At 41.0% G+C, this 25314-nt stretch overlaps 1 protein-coding gene across 3 annotated transcripts in view; it reads left to right on the top strand.

Moving 5' to 3' along the window:
• Positions 1-25314, top strand: part of dock1 (dedicator of cytokinesis 1) — a 667847-nt gene that overhangs the window by 171504 nt on the left and 471029 nt on the right. For all 3 annotated transcript variants that reach the window (XM_078564873.1, XM_078564874.1, XM_078564875.1), the window contains 4 exons: positions 2673-2770; positions 18991-19080; positions 20822-20922; positions 24226-24360. In XM_078564873.1, the coding sequence (XP_078420999.1) occupies positions 2673-2770; positions 18991-19080; positions 20822-20922; positions 24226-24360 (424 nt within the window). The remainder of the gene's footprint in view (positions 1-2672; positions 2771-18990; positions 19081-20821; positions 20923-24225; positions 24361-25314) is intronic.

Consider the following 25314-nt stretch of genomic DNA (forward strand, 5'->3'; position numbering starts at 1 on the left):
TGTAAGCATAAGGGTGTCTGGCATAGCAAGGATTAATGTGGGACTGGGAAACAGTACCACCCACAGTGTGATGTAAAGAGACACATAACCGACCCTTGTCTCAGGTCATGAACTGTACAGAGACCCGGGTAGAAGCAAGCATGGAGTTAGCTCAGCTTGTGCTATACCCTGTGCGCATGTACATAGTTATGTGTTACCAATAACCAGTTAATGGTGAACCATTCAAGACTCGGAACCTCTTTGTGAGACCTACTCAACACACAAAATACAGCATTCTTCATTTTTAGATCTATCATTAACTGCTTTGAGAATTATAAAAATGAGCAATATGACAATCTGTGATATTGATGCACAGAATAAACCTGTTTTATGGAATAGATGAGGATGGAAGAATCATTTCTGAGATCAGTTTTAAAATCAAGTTCAGACTGATGGATTAAGATCTGCTCTCTGATTAATGGTCCTTTGTTAAATGAGTTTGCTGATCTTAATTCAGTGTCTAGTGGGCTTAAGGCACAAAACTAACTATAATTGGGACTAAATTAGCAGTGCCACTTCAGACACCCCTGAGGAAGTGGAATTAGCAATATAAATGTTTCTTTGAACAGATGCTAGAGGCTTATACAGGTGATAGAATTTGCTCCAAATCTGCTTACAAGGTCTGCAGCTTCTCTAAAGAAGGTGAAGTTTCTAACACAACATCTGTTGTGGCATTAAAACAAAATATAACTGCTAGCACTTTTACAATTTTGCACTAAGTAGACATTATTTCAACACTTGTTTCAGTCTTTCCACTTGTGTGTTGAACTTTGCTTTGATGTATTGAAGTAAGGACATGTTCAGAATCCTGTTTTAACCTCTCAATTCCAAACGTCTCAAAATACTCATCAGTCCAGCAGGCAGTTTAAATGAAACTTTCCTTAGAAATCTAAAAAGAAACAGGGCTATCTACTGTCTTTGCTTTACTTCACAGTGAATATGTCCCTGTGCAGAAAGATCAATTTATTGGAGGTAAATTTAATTCTGCCCAACCAACTGAAGGTTATTTTGTTTTAATTCTTTAAGCTTAGTATTCACTTAAAACTCAGCAAAAATAAATCATGTAATTGTTTTCCATGGAGGGGGGGTGGGGGGAAGAAACATTTCACAAGTTAAATTGCATAGATTTTGTCTGCAATAGATCATTGTGACTAAAACACATTACTCTTAACAGCCACATGAAGTACAGTCGTAAAATGAAGATGTAGCTGCATACAACAACTTTTGTGCTGTCTAATCCTTTGGGATTGGATTGGGTTTCTGTTTAACATTAAGATAAAAGGAAAAAACTGCGGATGCTGGAAATCCAAAACAAAAATAAAAATACCTGGAAAAACTCAGCAGGTCTGGCAGCATCTGCGGAGAGGAACACAGTTAATGTTTCGAGTCCGAATGATTCTTCAACAGAACTAACTAAAAATAGAAAAGAGGTGAAATATAAGCTGGTTTAAAGGGGTGGGGGTGGGACAGGTAGAGCTGGATAGAGGGCCAGTGATAGGTGGAGATAGCCAAAAGATGTCATAGACAAAAGGACAAAGAGGTGTTGAAGGTGGTGATATAATCTAAGGAATGTGCTAATTAAGGGTAGAAAGCAGGACAAGCAAGGTACAGATAGCCCTAGTGGGGGTGGGGTGAAGGGAAGGGATCGAAATAGGCTAAAAGGTAGAGATAAAACAATGGATGGAAATATATTTAAAAATAATGGAAATAGGTGGGAAAAGAAAAATCTATGTAAATTATTGGGAAAAAACGGGGGGGGATCGGAAAGGGGGTGGGGATGGAGGAGAGAGTTCATGATCTAAAATTGTTGAACTAAATATTCAGTCCGGAAGGCTGTAAAGTGCCTAGTCAGAAGATGAGGTGCTGTTCCTCCAGTTTGGGTTGAGCTTCACTGGAACAATGCAGCAGGCTAAGGACGGACATGTGGGCATGAGAGCAGGGTGGAGTGTTGAAATGGCAAGCGACAGGGAGGTCTGGGTCATGCTTGTGGACAAACCGAAGGTGTTCTGCAAAGCGGTCACTCAGTCTGCGTTTGATCTCTCCAATGTAGAGGAAACCGCATTGGGAGCAATGAATGCAGTAGACTAAATCGAGGGAAGTGCAAGTGAAATGCTGCTTCACTTGAAAGGAGTGTTTGGGCCCTTGGATGGTGAGGAGAGGGGAAGTAAAGGGGCAGGTGTTGCACCTTCTGCGGTTGCATGGGAAGGTGCCGTGGGAGGGTGTTGAGGTGTAGGGGGCGATGGAGGAGTGGACCAGGGTGTCCTGGAGGGAACGATCCCTGCAGAATGCTGCCAGGGGGTGTGAAGGGAAGATGTGTTTGGTGGTGGCTTCATGCTGGAGTTGGCGGAAATGGCGGAGGATGATCCTTTGAATGCGGAGGCTGGGGGGTGATAAGTGAGGACAAGGGGGACCCTATCATGGTTCTGGGAGGGAGAGGAAGGTGTGAGGGCAGATGCGTGGGCGATGGTCCGGACACAGTTGAGGGCCCTGTCAATCACCGTGGATGGAAAACCTCGGTTAAGGAAGAAGGAAGACATGTCAGAGGAACTGTTTTTGAAAGTGGCATCATCAGAACAGATGCGACGGACATTGTTGGTCAATGAAGAAGTTTTATATATGTGGTTTGTTTACAGTGGACCTCCTGGGACTTCTGAAATGGCGATCAAACACAAATTTGCTACAGCAGAACTTGAGACAGCTGATGAAGGTGGATGGAGAAGAGGTGGTTAAGGTAATTAGCTTCCTTTTGATATTATGCCCAAATCTGTGCAAGTCTGAAAAAGAACTGTGAAAATAACTTAAGGTAACAGGAAACTATTTCAAATAGTGCTAAAACTATCAATTACACTTGCAGAAGGATTTTAATTAAGGTGTTAGACTTGATTTAGTGGTAACACTTCTGCTGTTGATCAGAAAGTAGAGTCCCTCTCTGTCGCCCTCAACACATAATCCAGGCTGACACTTCAGTGCAGAGCTGAGGGTGTACTACACTGTTGGAAGTGCTGTTCTTCAGGTAAGACATTAAACTAAGGCCTCGTCGACCTTATTTGGTGGACGTATAAGATTGTTTGTACTATTGGAAGATGACCAGTAGATCGCTCCTGTTGTCCTGGTCAGTATTTATCGTTCAACTAACATCATGAAAACAGATTATTATTGCTGCTTTTGGGAATTTGCCAAGTGTAAATTGGCTGACATGTTTTCTTACAACAATGTTACACTTCAAAAAGTACTTGATAGGCGGTAAAGTGTTTTCGCATGCCCTGAGGTCATGAAAGACGTTGTAGAAAAGGTAAATACTTCTCTGTTGCTTTGCTTTACCTAATGGCACACCTGAACCCCTAAATTAATGCACTGTCTTGAGTTAAATTTAATTGATTAAAAAACAAAATATTACTTTATTGTAAGATTTTTGGATTCACGACCACAGACACCTAAATAGGCAATTGGTTTATTAAGTTGATTAAGGAACAACAGTTTTGATATGATACATTAACTAATTAGACAGAAAAAAAGTATATGACTTGTAACAGCTTGTGATAACTGCGTTCTATTTGTCATCTGAAGAAGGCAGCTGCCCAACGAGCACTGTCACCTCACCAGCACCTCAGCCGCACTACCAGCAGTATGACTGTCATGAAAGTATAATAATTTTCATAATATTTTTCTGGTTTATGGTAAAGTTGGTTTATGGGGGGTTGTGTTTTTCTGTCTGTGTGTGACTTAATTACATTTTGTAGCCAAGCAGACTGCAAGTTGAAGTTATCAGAAGAGGTAAGGTGTAGAAGTGTCTTTGAAATGCTAAGTAGGTAAACATGGTTGGGGTCTTGGCATGTAAGGTGTGACAGGAATTTGCATTTTTAGATAGATGAAGGGAGGTTTGAATTTCAAAAAGCTTAATGAGAATATTGGCACCATGAAAAGATTTATATTATGAGAAAGGCAAAGTTCCAAAGACATATGGAAGCAATGAAATTTACATATTAAAAAGAGAGAAACATATATAAAGGAGAATGAGACTATGGGCAGAATTTCCTGCCTGTTGGCCGGGCCGGCCCGGCGGGCGGGGAACCAAACCCTGCCGGAGAAGCGGGCCCCGCCGCCATTTTACGTGGGCGGGCCAACTAAGGCCCACCCAGCATGACATCCGGCGGGAAGCGCTGCGCTCTCTCTGTACGGGCGGGGGCGTTTCCCCAAAATCGAGAGTGCACTCTTTCGCGCTTTCGCACAAAAGAGCGCACGTCTCCCTGAGGCTTAAGTGCTGCCTCAGGGAGATCGCTGATGCTTTTAAAAATATTAAAAGTAGAGAAAAAAAAATCCTTAACATGTTCCCCTCATGTGACAATGTCACATGAGATGGGACATGTTTATAATTTACATAATAACTTTATTAAACTTTTTTAAACCCTACATGAAACCTCATTCCGCCGGTGGATGAGGTTTCATGTTTTTTCTATTTGCCGCTGGGGCTCCTGGCCTGCCAGCCAACCTTAAGGTTGGACGGGCAGGTCCTTTAATTGTATAATTGATCCTGTCAATGGCCTCAATTGCCATTGCCAGGCCGGCGGGCCCGCAGCTGATTTTGCGGGCCCTGCCCCCTGCTCGCCGACGGCAAAATTCTGCCCTATGTGTCAGAAAGCATTGTGAGCTGTAACAGAAATATGTTAAATAGCCTTAATGAAGTCTTCAGTATTTGTGCATAAGCCTACTGCCTACAGAAACTGGAGTTCCACTGTCCAGGGTATTGTGTTAATTTGCTGGATCTGATTAAAATCTAAAAATCTATTTTTGGATCGTTGCTTTAAAGGGGGTGTAACTGGGAGTCAGATTAATTAAGGATTTTTTAATTAGGGAGTTATTATAATTGTAAATTGGAATTCTATGTATGTGCTTGAAATCTTGTCTTTTGTTAATAAATATTTTAATTTAGTTTTTTTTTAAAAAAAACTCAAGTCTTGGTGGACTCATTACTTCCGAATTCAGTGCACACATTTTGAAATAAATACAAATTGCAAAACTGTTGTGATAGCATGATCAAGTTTCCCTCGTGGATTTGACCTGCCTGGCGTACATCATCTGCGGTGTCATAACAATGACACTAATCTACATAACCTTTTTTGGGGCTGGTAGTTTACCCAGTGTCGATCATCTATCTTAACTATTCTGACCAATGGATAAAGGACAGATACTCAAAACGTCAGGGTGGTTACCACCACCACACACACATACATACACAGACACCACCCCCCACCCACCCCCCGCCCCCGCCCCTCCTGCATCACCCTGCCCGAGGTCAGGTTTTTTTGGTTTACACCTTGCTGAGGGTCATAATCTTGGTCTTTTCTAAACACTTGGGAGATAAGGGGGTGCACAGGATGCCATCTAACAACTTGGGAACCTGTAAAAAGGCAGCCTGGACTAAGTGACCTTGATGTTTCTGAAAATTGTTCAAAGGTCAAAATGTTTAGAAAGAGATGCAATTAGTGCTTCTTAGAAAATTCTATAAAATGCAGAAGATACCTGCTTAATAAAGACCCCAATTTCTTACATTATTAGAGACACTAGCTTTTTTATATAAAAAAGACTGCTTACTCCCATAAGTCACTGGCCTATCTTGCTGGAGGCGAGGTGGGAGAGGCAAGAACTACCAATTGTGGGCAGATTGGGTCACGACTGGGATTTTCTTAGCAGGTGCCTGGAGGTGGCTTGTGGGTGCTGGCCCATGGCCTGTGAAGCTTCCTACACTTCCATTTCCAGCCCTGCCACTGGAGCTGCATGGATCAGCAGGTCACAGTTGTGGCCACAGGTAATTTTTGCAAAGTTGAAAAGTCTTCAGAAGATGCCTAAGATGGCAGTGCCCTCACAATCCGCTTTCTGAAGCATTAGTGCCCACCTCTGCTGCTGGGGCTGCCATCCTTCCAAGGTTGCAGGATCTCTGGGCTGCAATCATTTATTGATGGCAGATGTGGAGACGTCCACTTAGGCCACCTCCCAGACAATTGTGCCATTGCTTCACTGCTGACCACATAATTCTGCCCCTGGAATTTCAGTGGAATTACCTCTGAGTAAAGTCCACTCAATAAATGGTCTTTATAATTGTATGTATGTGTTTGTGGAGAAGAACTAATATGACTAAGTACTTACAATGGTGATTAATTTATGTTGCCTTATTGCTGAGATTCTCAACAAAGGGTGTGCTAAAGCCCAAATTATGATCCATTTATTGCAGTGCCTTCCCAAATTGAATTGAGGATAGTCTGAGCATACACTCATTTAGTATTGCCTTGATATGACTGTTTTAGGTGTTATGATCTCCATAGAGACCAATATCATTTGAAGAGAAATTTGAACATCTAGGTAACAGCTGAAAGAATGAGAGGTAAAGATTTCATGTTTTAAAACTTTTACTATAACAAATGACTAAAAAACACGATTGAATAAACACTATTTTCTTTTTGTAGCCAACTTATACTTTAAACTACCGAAAGGAGATTCCCCATTTAATTTTTAGTACAACCAAAAATTCTCTTGCTACAGTTATTCGTTACACTGTTCCTTAAGTGGACACTTCATTTTCTAGGAACCAGTTTAAAATTATTCCCAGATCCCAATGACTTGCTTCCTTTTTAGTTTCCCAGCTGCGTAACTGCTGATTCCTGAACTGACTTTCACTATGAGCATTACACTGTAGATTCTCCCTCTCTAGCCCAAACTAGGCAAATATTCCAGCCTCCTTTTAAATCATCACAACCTTGGTCTCTTTAATCTGAGCCTAAGCTCCCACCCACGTTCTGCACGGTGAACAATAGAGTCAGCATTTTCTCTGCTTCAGTTCTAGGATTGGCCGTATCTGTCTCCTGCACCCTGCCTCTCAGATGGCTGCAGACCGCACCAAACAAACTGCTGTCTGTGTGAGATAGTCATGGATTTGTAGGGAAGCCTGTAACCTGATCTCAAAAATGGCTTCCTCTGCCCGTGGTAATGTGAAATGCATTAACCTTGTATTTAGGTAGAATTGCTAATTATCTATCTTTGATCCCAATTCCTCTTAATCTTAGAAGTAAATGGACCATTTACAGCACAACAGTTTACCACCCAATATCTATAACACTTTTCTGGGACTTTGGGAGACTCAGGGTCTACTCATGGTATACTCAGAGACTGCTGCTATTGAATCAAAGTGTAAATATCTTGCACCTTCTTCTCAGTAAAACAATATGAGCTCTCCTTTGATCTCTAACAATCAAACCATCCTGGCTTACTGTCAGGCAGACTTCAGAACAGATCACATGACCCTTCCCTTTACCCTAAATTTAAAGCTACAGTCCAAATATATAAACCTCATAATTGTAACATAGTATAGATGCATTCAGCCAAGAATGCAGACTAACGACAGCAACACAGGGAACTACTTTTCCAACATGAGAGGTGCCTCAATAGTTGTTGCAATTGCTGCGGTCGCCCTTGTTCTTGTACAAGGTCGCAATCTCTGTATCATGCAAATCTTGGGGAACTGCCCCCTCCCTCTGGCAGAGGCAGAGAAGTTTGTGCAGATGCTGCAGGTGTGCTGGTTTCAGATGCTGAGTTCAAGCTGTCTAGCATGTATAGCATCGTCACCTGGAGCTTTGCCAAGCTGCTCCACTGTTTTATTAGTATCTAACTCTTCCATGACAAGTAAGCTGTTTATGTTGTCTAGAGCTTCCTCAGTGATGGTATTTTCAAATTAGAGTTCCACCCATCTCTCCATTTGTTTATTGGAATCTCTCATGTCTTTGTTTTTACTGGAGCTGTTTTCTATTGATCAATCTGGTGCCTTTTTGATCCCATCATAAAAGCCCTTAATGGTCCCTGTGTCAGAGAACATCTAGATATTCTGGCAGAATTGTAGCCAAGCCATCTGTTGGGCTTCACTTTGAGTAGCTCATTTGAGTGCATTCCGTCTTCACGTCCAGTTCTCTCTCACAATTAATGAGTAGAATGCTTGACTATCCTGAATCCCAATACAGTTTCAGAACCAGAAGATCTACAGTTGACATGATCTTCTCAGTCCAACAGCTACAAGAGAAATGCAGTGAACAGAGAAGGCCACAATATTGCCTTCGTCGACCTCACCAATACATTCAATCATGCGAGAGAGGCGGTCTATTTAAGCTGATGAAGAAAATTGACTGCTGCCGAAGCTGCTCCTTGTAATCATCTCGTTCCATGACAAACTGAGGGGTAAGATCAGCAATGTCGGGCAACTTTGGAACCCTTAACGATCCGCAGTGAGGTCAAACAAGGTTGTGTTGTGGCAGCAACACTCCTTGGCATATTCTTCTCTCTGCTCCTGTCATACCTTTTAGTTCATCTGCAGAGGGTGTCTTGCATACCAGAATCGACAGAAAGCTGTTCAGCCTTGTCTGCCTGAGATTCAAGACAAAAGCATGCCACGTCCTCATCGAGGAACAGCGTCAGCAGGAAATGAACAGAGTCTCTTATGCCTGTAAAGAGTTTGATTAGACTATCAGCATCAGGAAGAGGAAAGTCATGGTTGAGGTGGTTGATAGCTTCACATATCTGGACACATTTGCTCCTGAGGAGAGTGCGAGAGGAGGACTCTGGGACAGGTAGTCAGCAACACCTAGAGGAGAGTGTGAGAGCAGGACCCTGAGCCAGGCAGTCAGCAGCACCTAGTTCTCAACTTCACAGGAGAAACATAAGTTCATTGATTGGTAAGAAACTGCTGTTAGGGAGTGCCATCAAGTAGCTGAGAATTAGAAAAGCACATTATTTTTAAAAGAAGGGGCTACTTACATTTAAGGAAGAAACACAAGCAATAGGGAAATAAAGTGAAGTTGAGGCCAGGTAAAATAAAGTTACATAAGTAAACCAAAGTAAAATAAAGCTAACGCTGGTGAAGTAAATTGAAGCCACGGCAGGAGAGATTGGTTGTGTGGAATGTGGGTCCTGTAATATGTGGGAAGTTGTGGACATTACCAGTGTCCGAGATGACTACATGCTGGAAGTGTCACCAGCTGCGCAACTTTGAGCACCGGGTTTCAGAGCTTGAGCGGTGGCTGGAGTCACTGTGGCGTATCCACGAGGCTGAGAGCTACATGGATAGCACATTCAGAGAGGTGGTCACACTGCAGCTTAGGAGCCTGGAAGCAGAAAGGGAATGGGTGACGGCCAGGCAGTCCAAGAAAATTAGGCAGGTAGTGCAGGAGTCCCCTGGCGTCTTGCTCACCAATCGGTTCTCCCTTTCGGATACTGGTGAGGGTGTTGGTTCCTCGGAGGAATGCAGTCAGAATCAAGTTTGTGGCACCACAGGCAGCTCTGCAGTACAGGAAGGGAGAAAGAAGAGGGGAAGAGCAGTAGTAATAGGGGATTCATTATTTAGGGGAACAGTGAGGTGTTTCTGTGGCCATAGATGTGACCCCAGGATGGTATGTTGTCTCCCTGGTGTCAGGGTCAAGGATATAATTGAGTGGCTGCAGGACATTCTTCTGGGGAAGGGTGATCAGCCAGAGGTCATGGTCCATGTTGGCACCAATGACTTGGGTAGGGAAGGGGATGAGGTGCTGAAAGCAGACTTTAGGGAGCTAGGAACGAGATTGAAAAGCAGGACATCTAAAGCAGTAATCACAGGATTACTCCCAGTCCCATGTGCAAGTATAGAAAGAGGAGAATTGAGCGAATAAACGCATGGCTGGAAAGCTAGTGTAGAAAGGAGGGCATCAGGTTTCTGAGGCATTGGGACCTGTACAAGCAAGACGGTCTACACCTGAACAAAACTTGGACGATTATCTCGGCAGGGAGATTTGCTAGTGCTGTTGGGAGGTGGTTTAAGCTAAATTGGCAAGGGGGGTGGAACCTGAGGGCAAATTCAGAGCAGGGAACGGGAGATGGAGAATTAGTGATTGACTCTGAAAGATAGAAGCAGCACAGGTTAAAAAGTGTATAGCACAGGAATTTGGTAGTGTTAAAAGGTATATATGTAAATGCAAGGACCATAGTAAATAAAGCCAATGAGCTGAGGGCACAGCTCGACACATGGCTGCATGATATAGTCGGAATAATGGAAACTTGGCTTAAGGAGAGGCAAAAATGGCAGCTCAACATCCCTGGATATAGAGTTTTCAGGCAGGATAGGGAGGGGAAATAAAAAGGTGGGGGTGTAGCATTATTAGTTAAAGAATCAATTACAGCTGTGAGGAGGGATGATACACCAAATTAAGCATCAAATGAGGCCATATGGCTTGAACTCAGAAATAAAAAGGGGCATCCACATTGCTAAGAGAGTACTATAGAATCCCAAATAGTAGAAGAGCAAATATGTAGACAGATTTCTGAGTGCATAAACAATAGGGCAGTAATCGTTGGGGACTTCAACCACCCTAATGTCAGTTGGGATATGAAGAGCGTGAAGGGCACAGAGGGTGCAAAATCCTTGAACTGCATTCAAGAGAACTTTTTTAGTCAGCACCTAACAAGCCCAACGAGAGGGGGCACAATTCTAGATTTAGTCTCAGGACATGAAGCTGGACAAGTGGATGAATTAGCAGTGGGGGACCATTTTGGAGATAGTGACCATAATATATTTAGATTTAGCATCATTCTGGAAAAGGACAAAGATAGAACAGGAGTAAAAGTTCTAAATTGGGGGAAGACAAATTTTTACAAATCTGAGAGGCGAACTGGCGAGAATGGACTAGATACAGCTTTCAAATCAGTGAGATTCTATGGGCACAATGTAGACATATCCCCACAAAGAAAAAGGGTGGTACTGCCAAACCTAGAGCTCCTTAGTTATCCAGAAGCATACAGGCCAAAATAAAGTAGAAATAGAAAGCTTATGACAGTCACAAATGACTTAATACTGTAGAAAGCCTAGAGGGGTATAGAAAGTACAGGGGTGAAGTAAAAATGGAAAATAGGAAAGCAAAGAAAAGATACTAACGAATATTGGCAGATAAAATCAAAGAAAATCCTGAGATGTTTTACTAGTATGTTAAGAGCAAGAGAATAACTAAGGAAAAGGTAGGGCCTATCAGAGATATATATCAGAGTAACTTGTGGGTTGATGCAGAAGATGTGGGCAGGGTTCTCAATGAGTACTTAATCTCTGCCTTCACTAAGGAGAGGGAGTTTCAGACATTCTAGTTAAAGAGGAGCAGTGTGAAATATTAGATGCAATAAACTTAGTGAGAGAGGAAGTACTGGAGGAACTGGCATCTTTGAAGGTGGATAAATCACCAGGGCCAGATGGATTGTATCCCAGGCTGTTGAAGGAAGCCAGGGAGGAAATAACAGACTCTCTGAGGATCATTTTCCAATCCTCATTAGATACATGCAAGGTCTCAGAGGATTGGAGGCCTGCGAACGTTGTACCCTTATTTAAAAAGCATGTGAGGGATAGGCCACAAGATTATAGGCCAATCAGCCTTACTTTGGTGGTGGCCAAATTATTGGAAACAATTCTGACACTTAGAAAGACACAGATTGATCAGGGATAGTCAGCACGGTTTTGTTAGGGGTAGATGTTACCGTACTAACTTAATAGAATTTTTTGAGGAAGTAACCAGGAGGATTGAAGGTAGTGCAGTGGATGTTGTCTGCATGGATTTCAGTAAGGCATTTGACAAGGTCCCACATGGCAGACTTGTCAGGAAAGTGAGATCTCATGGATACAGGGGGAGGTGGCAGGTTGGATCCAAAATTGGCTCAGTGACAGGAAACAAAGGGTAATGGTTGATAGATGTTTTTGTGATTGGGAAAACGGTTTCCAGTGGTATTCCACAGGGCTCCACGTTGGACCCCTTGCTGTTTGTTGTATATATTAATGATTTAGACTTAAATGTGGGAGGCATGATTGGGAAATTTGGAGATGACACAAAAATTGGCCATGTGGTTGATAATGAAGAGGATAGCTGTCATCTCCAGAATGATATCAATGGTTTGGTCAAGTGGGCAGAGAAGTGGCAAATAGAATTCAATCCAGAAAACTGTGAGGTAATGCATTTGGGGAGGGCAAACAAAACAAGGAAATACTCAATAAACGGGAAGTTATTGAGAGGGGCTGAGGAAATTAGAGACCTTGGTGTGCATGTCCACAAGCCCTTGAAGGTGGCAGGACAGGTGGACAAGATGGTTATGAAAGCGTATGGAATGCTTTTCTTTATTGAGCAAGGTATTGAATGCAAAATCAGGGACGTAATGATGGAACTGTATAAATTTTGTGTACAGCTCTGGCCACCACATTACAGGAAGGACATAATTGCTTTGGAGAAAGTGCAGAGATTTACAAGAATGTTGCCAGGACTTGAATATTGCAGCTATGAGGAGAGATTGGGTAGGCTAAGATTATTTTCCTTAGAACAGAGGAGGCTAAGGGGTGATCTAATTGAGATGATCAAAATTATGAGGGCCCTAGATAGGGTAGACAGGAAAGACTTGTTTCCCCTAACTGTGGGGTCAATTACTAGGGGACATAGATTTAAGGTGATTGGTAGAAGGATTAGAGGGGACATGAGGAAAAACATTTTCACCCAGAGGATGGTGGGCACCTGGAATTCACGGCCCAAGTTGGTGGTTGAGGCAGAAACACTCAGCTCATTTAAAAGGTACCTGGATCTGCACCTGAAGTGCTGTAACCTGCAAGGCTATGGACCAGATGTTGGAAAGTGGGATTAAAATGAGCAGCTAGTTTATTTTTTCTCTTTTTGGCCGGCGCAGACACGATGGGCTGACTGGCCTCTTTCTGCACCATAACTTTGCTATGGTTCTGTGGTTACATCTTTTGTTTCTTTGTTTTTTTTCTTGCCCCATCACCATTCCCTTTGGCCCTGTATGACTAACTCTTATCTCATTCAATCTCTCCTGTCTTCCACCCTACTGGAGGCCTTCCTTTTGTCCTTTTTCCTATCACTGATTGCTCAAAACCTATTACATTGCTACCTTTTTCCCTGTTCTGATGAAAGAGTATCGACCTGAAACGTTAACTCTGTTTCTTTCTTCACAGTTGCTGCCATACCTGCTGAATATTTCCAGCATTTTCTGTTTTTATTTTAAACCCTTCCCTATGTAGTTATTAGGACCATGATCCATATGAAGCATAATAAATGAAAAAAGATGGTTTACCTATTTTTAGGGATGATTATGGCCTTTTCTCAAAGGCAAATTTGTTTGGGATGCATCCAATTATCTATCACACAGATTTATCTCTAAGTTATAAATGTTCCGACATTTTAGCATTGAAGGCTTCTTCTCTGCACTCTGGTCCTTAATGGACGCCTAATACACAATTAGGGAGGTTATTCCTCAGCTGTACTGGGCACTAGTGAGACCACATTTGGAATGCTGTGTACAGTATTGGTCATCTTATTTAAGGAAGGATGTAAATGCGTTGGAAGCAGTTCAAAGAAAGTTTACCAGACTAATACCTGGAATGGGTGGGTTGTCTTATGAGGAAAAGTTGGACAGACTAGGCTTGTAAACACTGGAGTTTAGAAGAGTAAGGGGTGACTTGATTGAAACATATAAGATCCTGAGGGGTCTTGACGGGGTGGATGTGGAGAGGATGTTTCCTCTTGAGAGAATCTATAACTAAGGGTCATTGTTTAAAAATAAGGGGTCGCCCATTTAAGACAGAGATGAGGTGAAATTTTTTCACTCTAAGCATCGTGGAACTCTCTTCCTGAAAAGGTGGCAGAAGCAGAGTCTTTGAATATTTTTAAAGCAGAAGTGGATAGATTCTTGGAAAGCAAGATTATCGGCGGTAGGTAGGATGCAGATTTCAGGTTACTATCAGGTCAGCCAAGATCTTATTAAGTGATGGAGCAGGCTTGAGGGGCTGAATGGCCTACTCCTGCTCCTTGTTCGAAAGTAATTTATAGAGGAAAACTATATATCTTGTATTAATGCTTTTACAGATTTATTTCAATACAGGCAATACTTAGTGTATTTTAGAAATTAACATGTGCATCTTCATATACTACATCATTTTGCTTGTCTTTTACGATATTTTCGATTGTACCGTTTGCTGCTAATTTTTCTGATTTCTTATTTCAGTTGGTATTCTTTCTGATGTAAGGCCTGCATGCCAATCTCCTTCTTTACATGTTTTTCTGTGCCTCTAATTCATCATAAAATAAATGAGATTTTGCAATTTGCATGCTATACTTGGGGAATTTTGCCTCTCTTCAGAAAACCACACATTCGAAATTGGTATGATATGATAACAAGATGACCATTTTTTTTAAAGGGACATGCTCGTATAATTCTCTCATTGCACTTTTTATGCTTGTTTTATTGGGAGTGTTTGAGCATTAATGACTGTTGCACTTATACGTCAGTAATGTTCGTGTCCCAATTTATGCAAAGACAATAATGTTGCCTTCAGAGCAAGGAAGTACTTTTCTATGAAATTTTCTTCCAGTTTTCAATTTTGCCTGTTAGATCCGTTGCTCACCAGAAAGGTCTATCACTCATTGATAGTGGAGTTATTTTGCTTTGTGTCCAATCTGGCAAAGCATGCTTGTATTGACTGAAACAATGGTAAATTGATCAGTTGATTAGCTGTCATATTAATGAAATAAAGATGAGAGCATTTGCAATTGAGAAATTACACATCTCAAATGAAAAATCTGCTTGTTCCGTCCCATTTCTAACTTTTCATTTGCTACTGATTTTACTGATTTCTTATTTCATTTGATATTCTATCTGATGTAAGGCCTGCATGCCAATCTCCCTCTTTACGTGCTTCTGTAAGTTATTTTCTTCTGTTACCTATCCATGTATACTATTACACGTGTTAAAATTCCTGATATATCTTGAATATTCTCAGCAATGTTTTTGAACTACCTGTTATTTCTTCTATAGCATTTTTTTTCTATAACTATCCTACCTATAGTATGGTGCCCTGGATTGGAACCACTATAAAGCATTGGTCAGGCCTCAGGTGGAGCAGAAGTTCAGCATAACATCCTTCCTTTTGTATCCTATCCCTCTGTTTATAATAAAAAAAACAGGATACCATATGCTTTTTTAAGAACCTTATCAACTTTCCCTGTCACCTTCAAAGGTTTGTGCCTGTGTTCTCTCTGTTCCTGCATACTCTTTAAAATTATATCATTCAGTTTATATTGCTCCTCCTCAACCTTCCTTACAAAACCCATCACTTCACACTTCTCTACATTAATTTTCAGTTGCTGTTTCAAATTTCCAGTTTTTGTAGTTTTTTTTTTCTAGATATTCATGGTATCTGCTTTGCACTTCTTCAGCTATATAACTTTCAGAGGCATTGGACCTGCTCCAAAGCCATCACAAGTGTGCATCATAATTCAGTTGAAATGTTCCATACTGACAAAATGTTTGAACATGATCCATCCATAACAAAGCTTGAGCCCTGGCCTTCTAAGAAGGAATTTTTGAGTTCCAGGTCAGGTGCTTTCAGGAGAGATTGCTAAAAACAAATTGTACCAGTTGATCAGTGTGCTCCATTTATTCATATGATCAGGAAGGGTTGTTATAACTCAAGCTTTTCGCAACACTTTAGTCTTGATCATGATGATTGAAACGCGATTTCCCATGACTTGAAACCTGCACCATTAATGTGCATGAGTTAATGTGCATGAGTTAATGTGCCCAGATTTAATATTTAACCTCTTAAATGTTGGGTCTGGTTAGCTGGTGAATAGCGTACAATGCACATTATGTTTTCCTGCCGCTCTCAAAAAGTGAAAAATACCATGCCATCAGACTGGTACATCTGGACTAAAACGTTACATTTATTTAGAATTTAATTACTAAGCAACAGTCAATAAAGAAAATAGTTATTGAATAAAAATTAATGACATTTAAGTTGTTCATAGGAAATTAAAATATTATTTTTAGAATGCACTTCTCTGGCCAAATGGTTTGGGTCTGGGGTAGTAGCGCAAGGGGGAGCCTGAGGGAACATTTCATATTTGTGCATTTCTTGTCCAACTTCTCATTGTCATGATTCTTTTTCATGTCATTGTGTCAATATTTAAAACGATCTTTGTAAACATGTAGATGGAAATAATTGCCTATAATGGTTTTGTTGCAGAATCAGGCCAGTAAGTGATGCAATTGAGTAAATTTCTGATATTTCCAAATCCAGTTGCCACCTTGTGTATATATGAACAAAAAAATGTAATAAGCCACTGACTGGGCAACACTATGGGCACTTTACATTTAATGTATTAAATATACTTCCTGTAACAATTTCCTGTCATGCTATTTCCACCATGCCATTTCTGCAACACTTTCACGTTTTCTGTCACGATTATAGTTTTCATTTAGTTTATTAAGTCTTCAGTCCTTCAGATTGGACTCCAATGCAGGTGCCAATATTGCCTCAGACTTCCCAGCTTAATCTTTCAGATAGGTGGTGATGTGGCATCATACACAGTACAGCTTCTAAAATTAGACCTGTGGGCTACTGCCTCCTATTCAGGATACGATGAGAAGGAAAAGAGAGGCTTTCAGCAGGTACAAGGGAAGCAAATCAGTGGAGAAATTAGCGGAGTACAGAAAGTGCAGGGTGGAGCTTAAGAAAGCAATTAGAAGAGCAAAGAGGGGATATGAGAAAGCTCTGGCTGGTAAAAGTAGGGAAAATCCCAAGATATTCTATAAGCATATCAATGGGAAGAGGATAACCAGGGAAAGAGTAGGGCCCAGTCGGGACCAAGGGGGCAATCTATGGGTGGAGCCAGAGGACATCGGTAGAGTGTTGAATGAAAACTTCACATCTGTCTTCACCCAGAAGAATGAGGATGAAGGTATTGAACTCGGGGAGAGAGATTGCGAGGTTCTTGAGCAAATTGATATAAGAAGTGACAAGGTATTGGAGGTGTTGGCAGGCTTAAAAGTGGACAAATTTCCAGGTCCGGATGATTTGTGTCCCAGACTGCTGAGGGAGGCAAGGGAGGAGATCGCAGGGGCTCTGACCCAAATTTTTAATTCCTCTCTGGCCACGGGGGAGGTGCCAGAGGACTGGAGAACAGCTAATGTGGTTCCGCTATTTAAGACGGGTTGCAGAGATAAGCCAGGGAACTACAGGCCAGTGAGTCTCACGCCAGTAGTAGGGAAACTATTGGAGAAAATTCTGAAGGAGAGAATCTATTTCCACCTGGAGAGGCAAGGTTTGATCAGGGATAGTCAGCATGGCTTTGTCAGAGGGAGGTCATGCCTAACAAATTTGGTTGAATTTTTTGAGGAGGTGACCAGGTGTGTAGATGAGGGTAGTGCAGTAGATGTAGTTTATATGGATTTCAGCAAAGCCTTCGACAAGGTCCCACATAGGAGACTTATAAAGAAGGCAAATGCACATGAGATACAGGGTAATTTGATAAGGCGGATTGAAAATTGACTTAGTTGTAGGAGACAGAGGGTGATGACAGAAGGCTGCTTTAGTGACTGGAAGCCAGTGTCCAGTGGCGTACCACAGGGATCTGTGCTGGGTCCCCTATTATTTGTCATTTATATAAACGACATAGATGACTATGTGGGGGGTAGGATTAGTAAGTTTGCGGATGACACAAAGGTTGTCCGGGTGGTTAACAGTGAGGTTGAGTGTCTTGGGCTACAGGAATATATAGACGGGATGGTCAAATGGGCAGATAAGTGGCAGATGGAATTTAACCCTGAAAAGCATGAGGTGATACACTTTGGAAGGAGTAATTTGACAAGGAAGTATTCACTGAACGGCATGACACTAGGAAGTTCTGAAGAACAAAGGGACCTTGGCGTGTGTGTCCATAGATCTCTGAAGGTGGAGGGGCATGTTAGTGGAGTGGTGAAAAAGGCATATGGGACACTTGCCTTTATCAATTGAGGCATAGATTACAAAAGTAGGGAGGTCATGTTGGAGTTGTATAGAACCTTGGTGAGGCCACAGCTGGAGTACTGTGTGCAGTTCTGGTCGCCACATTATAGGAAGGATGTGATTGCACTGGAGGGGGTGCAGAGGAGATTCACCAGGATGTTGCCTGGGATGAAACATTTAAGTTATGAAGAGAGGTTGGATAGACTTGGGTTGTTTTCATTGGAGCAGAGAGGACTGAGGGGCGACCTGATCGAGGTGTACAAGATTATGAGGGGCATGGACAGGGTGGATAGAGAGCAGCTGTTCCCCTTAGTTGAAGGGTCAGTCACGAGGGGACATAAATTCAAGGTGAGGGGCAGGAGATTTAGGGGGGATGTGAGGAAAAACTTTTTTACCCAGAGGGTGGTGATGGTCTGGAATGCGCTGCCTGGGAGGGTGGTGGAGGCGGGTTGCCTCACATCCGTTAAGAAGTACCTGGATGAGCACTTGGCACGTCATAACATTCAAGGCTACGGCCCAAGTGCTGGTAAATGGGATTAGGTAGGTAGGTCAGGTGTTTCTCACGTGTCGGTGCAGACTCGACGGCTGAAGGGCCCCTTCTGCACTGTGTGATTCTGTGAAATATTTAAAGAACTAGAAGCTGGATGATGGTAATGTTAGTGAGAGCTGCAACTTTTCCTGTGATAAGAACAGGGTCCCCAATAGTGTTTGCATATTAAATAATAGAGGCTTGCTCAAAATTTTCGGGGTTTCTCTACTTATCCCAGCAATATCTATTTAAAGTAATTGAAGTTTTCATAGCCTACTGTCCCTAGTCGGTCCTGCCCCACACCAAGGACTAAGCATTTCCCCCTGCAGAGCGGAACTTCCACTAGCATAGTCATGATGGTCCAAATAGCTACTTCCTATGTTGAAATTTCTGTGACTTTAGGAGTGCAATGAAGAAAGATGCAGAGTATCAGATTTTTTTTCTCGGGCAAGTGATGTTCCACCAAAAGCTTTTGGATTCTTTGTCACAAGGTATTCTCTGAACATTGGAAAGAAAAAAAATGAACAATAAGCACTTATTATTGTATTAGTTTGCAGATGTTCAAACCTAAATTTTGTTTTTCTTTCAGTTTTTGCAAGATACACTTGATGCACTTTTTAACATCATGATGGAGAATTCTGACAGTGACACTTTTGACACATTAGTTTTTGATTCTTTGGTAAGTTTCATTTTTGCAGCTATTGTTATTTTCTTTTGATTCTAATCCTGTTCAGTATATCAGAATTTTTGATAGTGATATTGACTTGTGTTTTAATCATTAACCTTTGAATAATATCCTTAGTGATTGATAAAGATATACTTGGCTGTAATTTCATATAATTTGACTGTTCTTTTTCTCCTTTCTATTGTAGCCTAATAGATACTAATATTATGCATGGTATTGAGCACTGAGTTATTTTGGCTTACTATTTTTGAGTGCTAAAGGGATTATGTTTTTATTATTTCCTAAACTGAGTTTATAAATATTGACATTTTTTGAATGGAACCTATCTCATCCCCACTTTAATGGTATTTTTGAGAATACAGTATAGAGTTTAAATTTGATTCTCCTCCTTATACTTGTCATGAGCAAGTGGAGGATTTTGGAACAAGCAGGGTGCATCACAGAGAAGATTTGTAAATGTTTAATTTTAATTAAGACAGCAAGACATAACCTGTCTTTGAATCAGTTTGCAGGTTGTTGTGTGGGGGTGTTTTCAAAGAATAATTTCTCTATTGCAGTTTACATTTTTATTATATTTTCTATAAGCTTTATTATAACCTTATTCTAAAATTACGTGAATTACTCACTCAGCCTTCTTTTAAAAGACAATCAATAAACTTGAGCTGGAAAAAAATTGAAATTTGTCCACTAGCTTACCTTAAATCAGTTTTGAATAATAGCCCAATTGGTACCGCCGGAAGCTGAAGACTGAGGTGGCTATTTGGCCTGTCATATTTGTGCTGGCTCCATGAAAGAACAATTTTATCTAATGCCACTCAGTCACCTTCTCCCTGTAGCCCTGCCCATTCTCCCTGATGCATTATGGTAAATTGTGCGTATTACACATGCTTGGACAGTAGGAATTCAGCACTGTGAATTCTAAGGTTTTTGACAAAAAATTATTCATTGAGGGGAAGAAAAGCATTTTGAATGCATCAATTCTTTCACCTGATTTGTGTGGTATATTCTCCTGATTGACCATTCACGAATGGTTGTTTTCCGAAGTTTTTAGCAGTTTCTTGGTGGTTTCCCTAACTCTTCAGTTACGATGTCTTACTATTTTACATTGATGAAGAAAATGTTGCAGCTGGAGAAAGAAGGAATGAGTTTTGTAATATGCTTAGAGATTTCAGAAACAGGAATGGCTTGTAGGGTTAAAAAAAGTAGGAAAAAGGAGGTCAGGTCACGTCTGGGAGTTGGCTGAGAGGATCGGGGAGCAGAAACTTCTAATAGAGCCAAAGAAAAACTTTGATGTAGAAAAAAAATGTTAGCACTATATTCAGAAGCTGGTATTCCCTTCCTAATCCCTCTTATTTGCTCTCTACCTCTCTTTCCTGCTTTCAGATGTTCCTAAAACCTACCTCTTTGATAAAGCTTTTGATCCCCTGTCCTAATATCTCCTTTTGTGGCTTTGTGTCAAATTTTGTTTGTAAGACTCGTGTAATGTGCCTTGTTACATTTTACTAGTTAAAGGTGGTGTATGAATGCAAGTTCTTGTCATATATGGCTATTTACTGTAGGTTTTATTTGTTTTGCATTTACCTTAAGCAGAATCATTTGTCAATCTTTAGTAGCAAAATAATGTTGAAAATTTGGCAAAATTAGTTTAAGATCAATTATTGTATCAGTTACGGGCTCAGTGAATGAGTGCTGCTTGTTTCAACTCTTTTTCTTTTATCCCCCCCCCCCAACGCAGGTATTTATTATTGGACTGATTGCTGATAGAAAATTCCAGCATTTCAATCCTGTTCTTGAAACCTATATCAAAAAACACTTTAGCGCAACCTTGGCTTACACGTAAGTGTTTCAAGTGACTTGTTCTTAAAACCTGTATGAAGTTTAACATGTTCTGATTAGTTGTCCTTTTATACCAAGAGTTGGTGTTTGTATCAAAGTATATGTAAAGTGTGGAAAATACTCAGCAGGTCTGGCAGCACCTGTGGAGAGATAAATAGAGTTATCCTTTCAAGTTGAATATGAAGAAGAGTCATATTCAACTCAAAACGGTAACTTTCTTTCTCCACAGATGCTGCCAGACTTGTTGAGTATTTCCAGTACTTTGTATTTTTATTTCAGATTTTCAGCATCCACAGTATTTTGCTTATAAGAGTTATCCATAATATATGCATGTCCTCTTTGTTTCATGCTCAACAAAATGGTTTGCTAATTCACTTGAAGCTGTTCTGCTGATCACGGAATATCTGGAGTGCCCCCAGCTCAATTTGTGCCAATGCAAAGCATCTTAATGTCAATCTTTCATCTGTTGTGGCTGGCTGTGTTGGACAGGACCGTACTCACTGATGGGGTTCTGAAAATTAGATGAGTAGTCCTTCCGTCTGTGATTCCCCAGCATTGGAAAATTATTAGTGTTGAAGTCTCTCTTACAAAAGCACCCATTGTGTAAAAGGTAAATTTGAGCATTGGTGAAAAAAGACATTTTGTCAAAGCTTTTTGTCTTGCCCTCATCAGGACAATCGCAAGAATACCAATGTCAGGGGAAGCAACAACTTCATATTCTGAGAAGATAGTGCTGATTGGTTGGCAAGTGGAATCTGATTGATAGAGGCGTTGCCATGGTGAATGCACCAGTTAATGGTGACTGACAATTAACTGCCAGCATTGTTTAAAATTTAAACCAGGTAGCTTGACTCTGGTCAAGGCATTGCCCTGAGGAATGAACGAGCGAGTGGTTATCACATTTTGTTTAGCTGAAACAGGCGCAATGTGTGTACATGTTCTTTCTGTCTGCAAAGGACACGTCCCTGTGTATTAATATATGTAGCTTCCAGTACACGCAAATGTGCCACACTGCAAGCCTGACTTAAATTAGTTGTCAGCTTAATTTTTAACACACTGAGGACTATTTAGCAAATATTGTCCAATCGCAGAACCACACCTTATGTTTGACACTGTTTTGAGTTTTGCAAACATGGGCTGGTTGGGCAGAAAGGCTGTTTGATACGATCCGCCAATCTTTGGGATGTATGGCCTACATACCTGGCATTACACTGGCATTGATATTCATATACCACATTACTCATTTGTGTGATAGGCAGAACATCTTTTTGGCTTGATGGCAGCGTCCTGTTAGTAGCGAATACCATGCGTGTTGTTACTGCATAGCAGCAACATGAAACAGCTAGCTTCACCTGTTTCTCAAATTTTTGAGATACCTTGCCCCTTCAGGGTAATCTGAGGTAGACTGGGCATTTTTCGAGGCCGAAAGTGACAGCCTTAGGCGTATTCATGAGTTTGCGTGATATACAGTGTGAAATAACCTGATTAGAGTAGTCATTATCCCTCAGGATGTCTTTGATGCATCCTGTTTCAGCATCAAGCTTGCACGGTGAGCAAATGGCTTGAACCCTATTTACGAGGTTCCCAATAAGGCCAACTTTGTAGCACGTAGAACTGTAAGAACCCCAACGCGTGCATTGACCAGTGAAGGTAGGCTTGCGGTAGACCGTGGTAGAGAACTCCCTGGCAGATTTCTCAACTAGTATGTCAAGGAAAGGGAGTTCATTTGATTGCCCCACTTCAAAGTTGAATTTGAGTGCAGGATGGAGCCCATTAAGACATGCAAGGAAATTATTACATGCTGCTATGGATTTAACTATAGCAAATGCTTCATCCGCGTATTGGAAATATGCAAGGGGTCAGAGGTTAGGTGTCATTCCATTGAAGACACGTTTCTCATGGAACCCAACAAAGATGTTTACGAGAGCTGGGCCTAGAGGGGATCCCATGGCAACGCTGTCTATTTGGACATACATGGTGTCATTAAAGCTAAACTCAACAGCGCAAGCTGTCGAGTTCCTTAGCTCAATAAATATGATTCACGCAATGGTAGTGGGTTTAGATTGTCCTGATATAGTGCTGCAGTGCAAATATCTATGACTTTGTTAAGTAGAACATTGGTGAATAGGCTAGCAATGTCAAATGAGCACATGGACACAGCATTGCGATCGATATGCAAGTCCTGTATGATCTTCGCAAATGTGAAGGAATTCTTCACTGTGTATCTTGTTCAAAACTGGTTGTAACAATTCACCCAACCATTTGATCAGTTCAGACTGTGCAGAACCCGTCATAGGCAAGATATGGGGGAAAAGGGACATCACTTTTGTGTGGCTTGATCAGCCCTTACATACACGGAAGCAGCGAGCAGTAAGAGTGAACCCTGTCATATATCACGTGGCAGCTCATCGCTCTTACACAAGTCCAACAAGTGGTTTTTTAGCTCATTGCCTCAAATACTCCAAATGGTAGCAAGTTCCCTTCTCTGGGCAAAGATGTTCCTCCTCAATTCCCTATTGATTTATTTGTGACTATCTTATATTATGGCCCTTAATTCTGCCTACATGTGGAAACATCTTCTTTACGTCTTCCCTCTTAAACACTTTTATATCTTAAAGGTCTCTATCAGGTGTCCTCTCAGTTTTATCTTTTTGAGAGAAAAAAAGCCCTAACCCTGTTCAGCTTTCTTTGACCAGTATAACCTCACAGTTCAGGTATCATTCTAGTAAATGTTTTTTTGCACCTTCTCCGGTGTCTTTATATTCTTATGTTAATATGGAGACAGAACCCTGAGACTAGGATTTAATTAAATTAATTAGTTAAAATAAATGGATCTGTTCACTGCATCGGACTTGACTGCTTGTTGTTCAAATTGGATATAAAATGTTTTAAATGTTGCTTTCTCCAGTGTTAAAACCATTAGCAAAAATTCACAAGAAAATATGAGTGTTGCAGCATGCTTGCAATTGTTTAGATTGTGGAGAATACATTTGCTCAAAAGACATGTCCTGAAGCAGAGAGGCACTGAGGTGCCAGTCTGCTGTGAAATGAAGGAGTGAAAGTTGCATTGAATTTCTCTTGCAGATCGCTTGGTTACAAGCCTGGGAGAGGATCACCATCTAACACAGGAGATGCATGTACTAGGGGTCTAGCAACAGTAAAAAATTGGTTTTGTGCAAAGGGTTGGTGGAACAGTCTGCAATCAGGCTTCTTGCAGATAATGAATGTTTAGTTTAATTCTCTAAAGCATCATGATGTGTATAAATGGTGCGCTGAACTGACCAAATCTTAATTTTTCATCAGGAAACTTACCACAGTATTGAAAAACTATGTGGACAATTCAGAGAAACCTAATGTGACAGACCAACTCTTCAAAGCAATGAAATCCTTAGAATATGTCTTCAAATTCATTGTTCGTTCAAGAATACTCTTTAATCAGTAAGTATTAAGTTTGTTGTAATGATTTTATTCTTGCTAATGTACTCATGAACCCATTGAAAAATGTTTCAAAATATATTTTAACATGTTGCTGGCTAATTACATTTTCTGAATTGAAAGTCTCTTAAGTTACCTAATTTGATCTGAGGAAACGCGTAGAGGCCTCCACAATGGCACTCAGATTACGTGGCTTAAAATATCTCAGAATTATGGGTGTAAGTGAGCTACACACAAATTAAATATGCCAAGTCTCCTTGACCTTTTATGTCCCCCGATCAAACCTTCTATCCACATGAATCTTTGCCTATACAACTGGCCACACCTCTCTGGACTCACTAATGGGAGTATCCTCTAGTTACGCTCGTTCAAGGGTTGCAACATTGCATTCAGATTTTCAGGCACAGTATTTTTCTGATTTTTTTTAATTGCAATTTTTTTGATTGTTTAAAAAAAAATCCTTACCGTGTATTATGTTTCTTTCAGTTCATTCTTATGGAAGAATATAAGTCATAGTAAAGATTGAAAAGCTCCGATTGCACGTTCTTAAAAATGCTGTGCCTGATGTGCATAAAACATAACCTAAGAATAGGAGCAGGAGTAGATCATACAACCCCTTGGGCCTACTCTCCACTCTGTAAAATAACATCTGATCTGATAACACGGCCTCAATTCCATTTTCATGCCTGTTCCCCATCACTCTTGACCCCCATACCTCTCCCTTCCCCCACGCACCCCAGCAGAGCTGAAGAATCTGTCTACCTCAGCCTTGAATATATTCAATAACTTAGCTCTCTGTGATAGAGAATTCCAAAGATTAGCGACCCTCTGAGAGAAGAAATTCCTCCTTACCTCCATCTTAAATGTGAAACTCCATTTCTGAAACTGTGCCTCCTGGTACTAGATTCCGCCGCAAGGGGGAACATCCTCTCAGCATCGACCCTGTCAAGCTGCCTC

This window comes from Cetorhinus maximus, chromosome 20, assembly GCF_964194155.1.
Source record: "Cetorhinus maximus chromosome 20, sCetMax3.hap1.1, whole genome shotgun sequence".
NCBI classification, from domain to species: domain Eukaryota; kingdom Metazoa; phylum Chordata; class Chondrichthyes; order Lamniformes; family Cetorhinidae; genus Cetorhinus; species Cetorhinus maximus.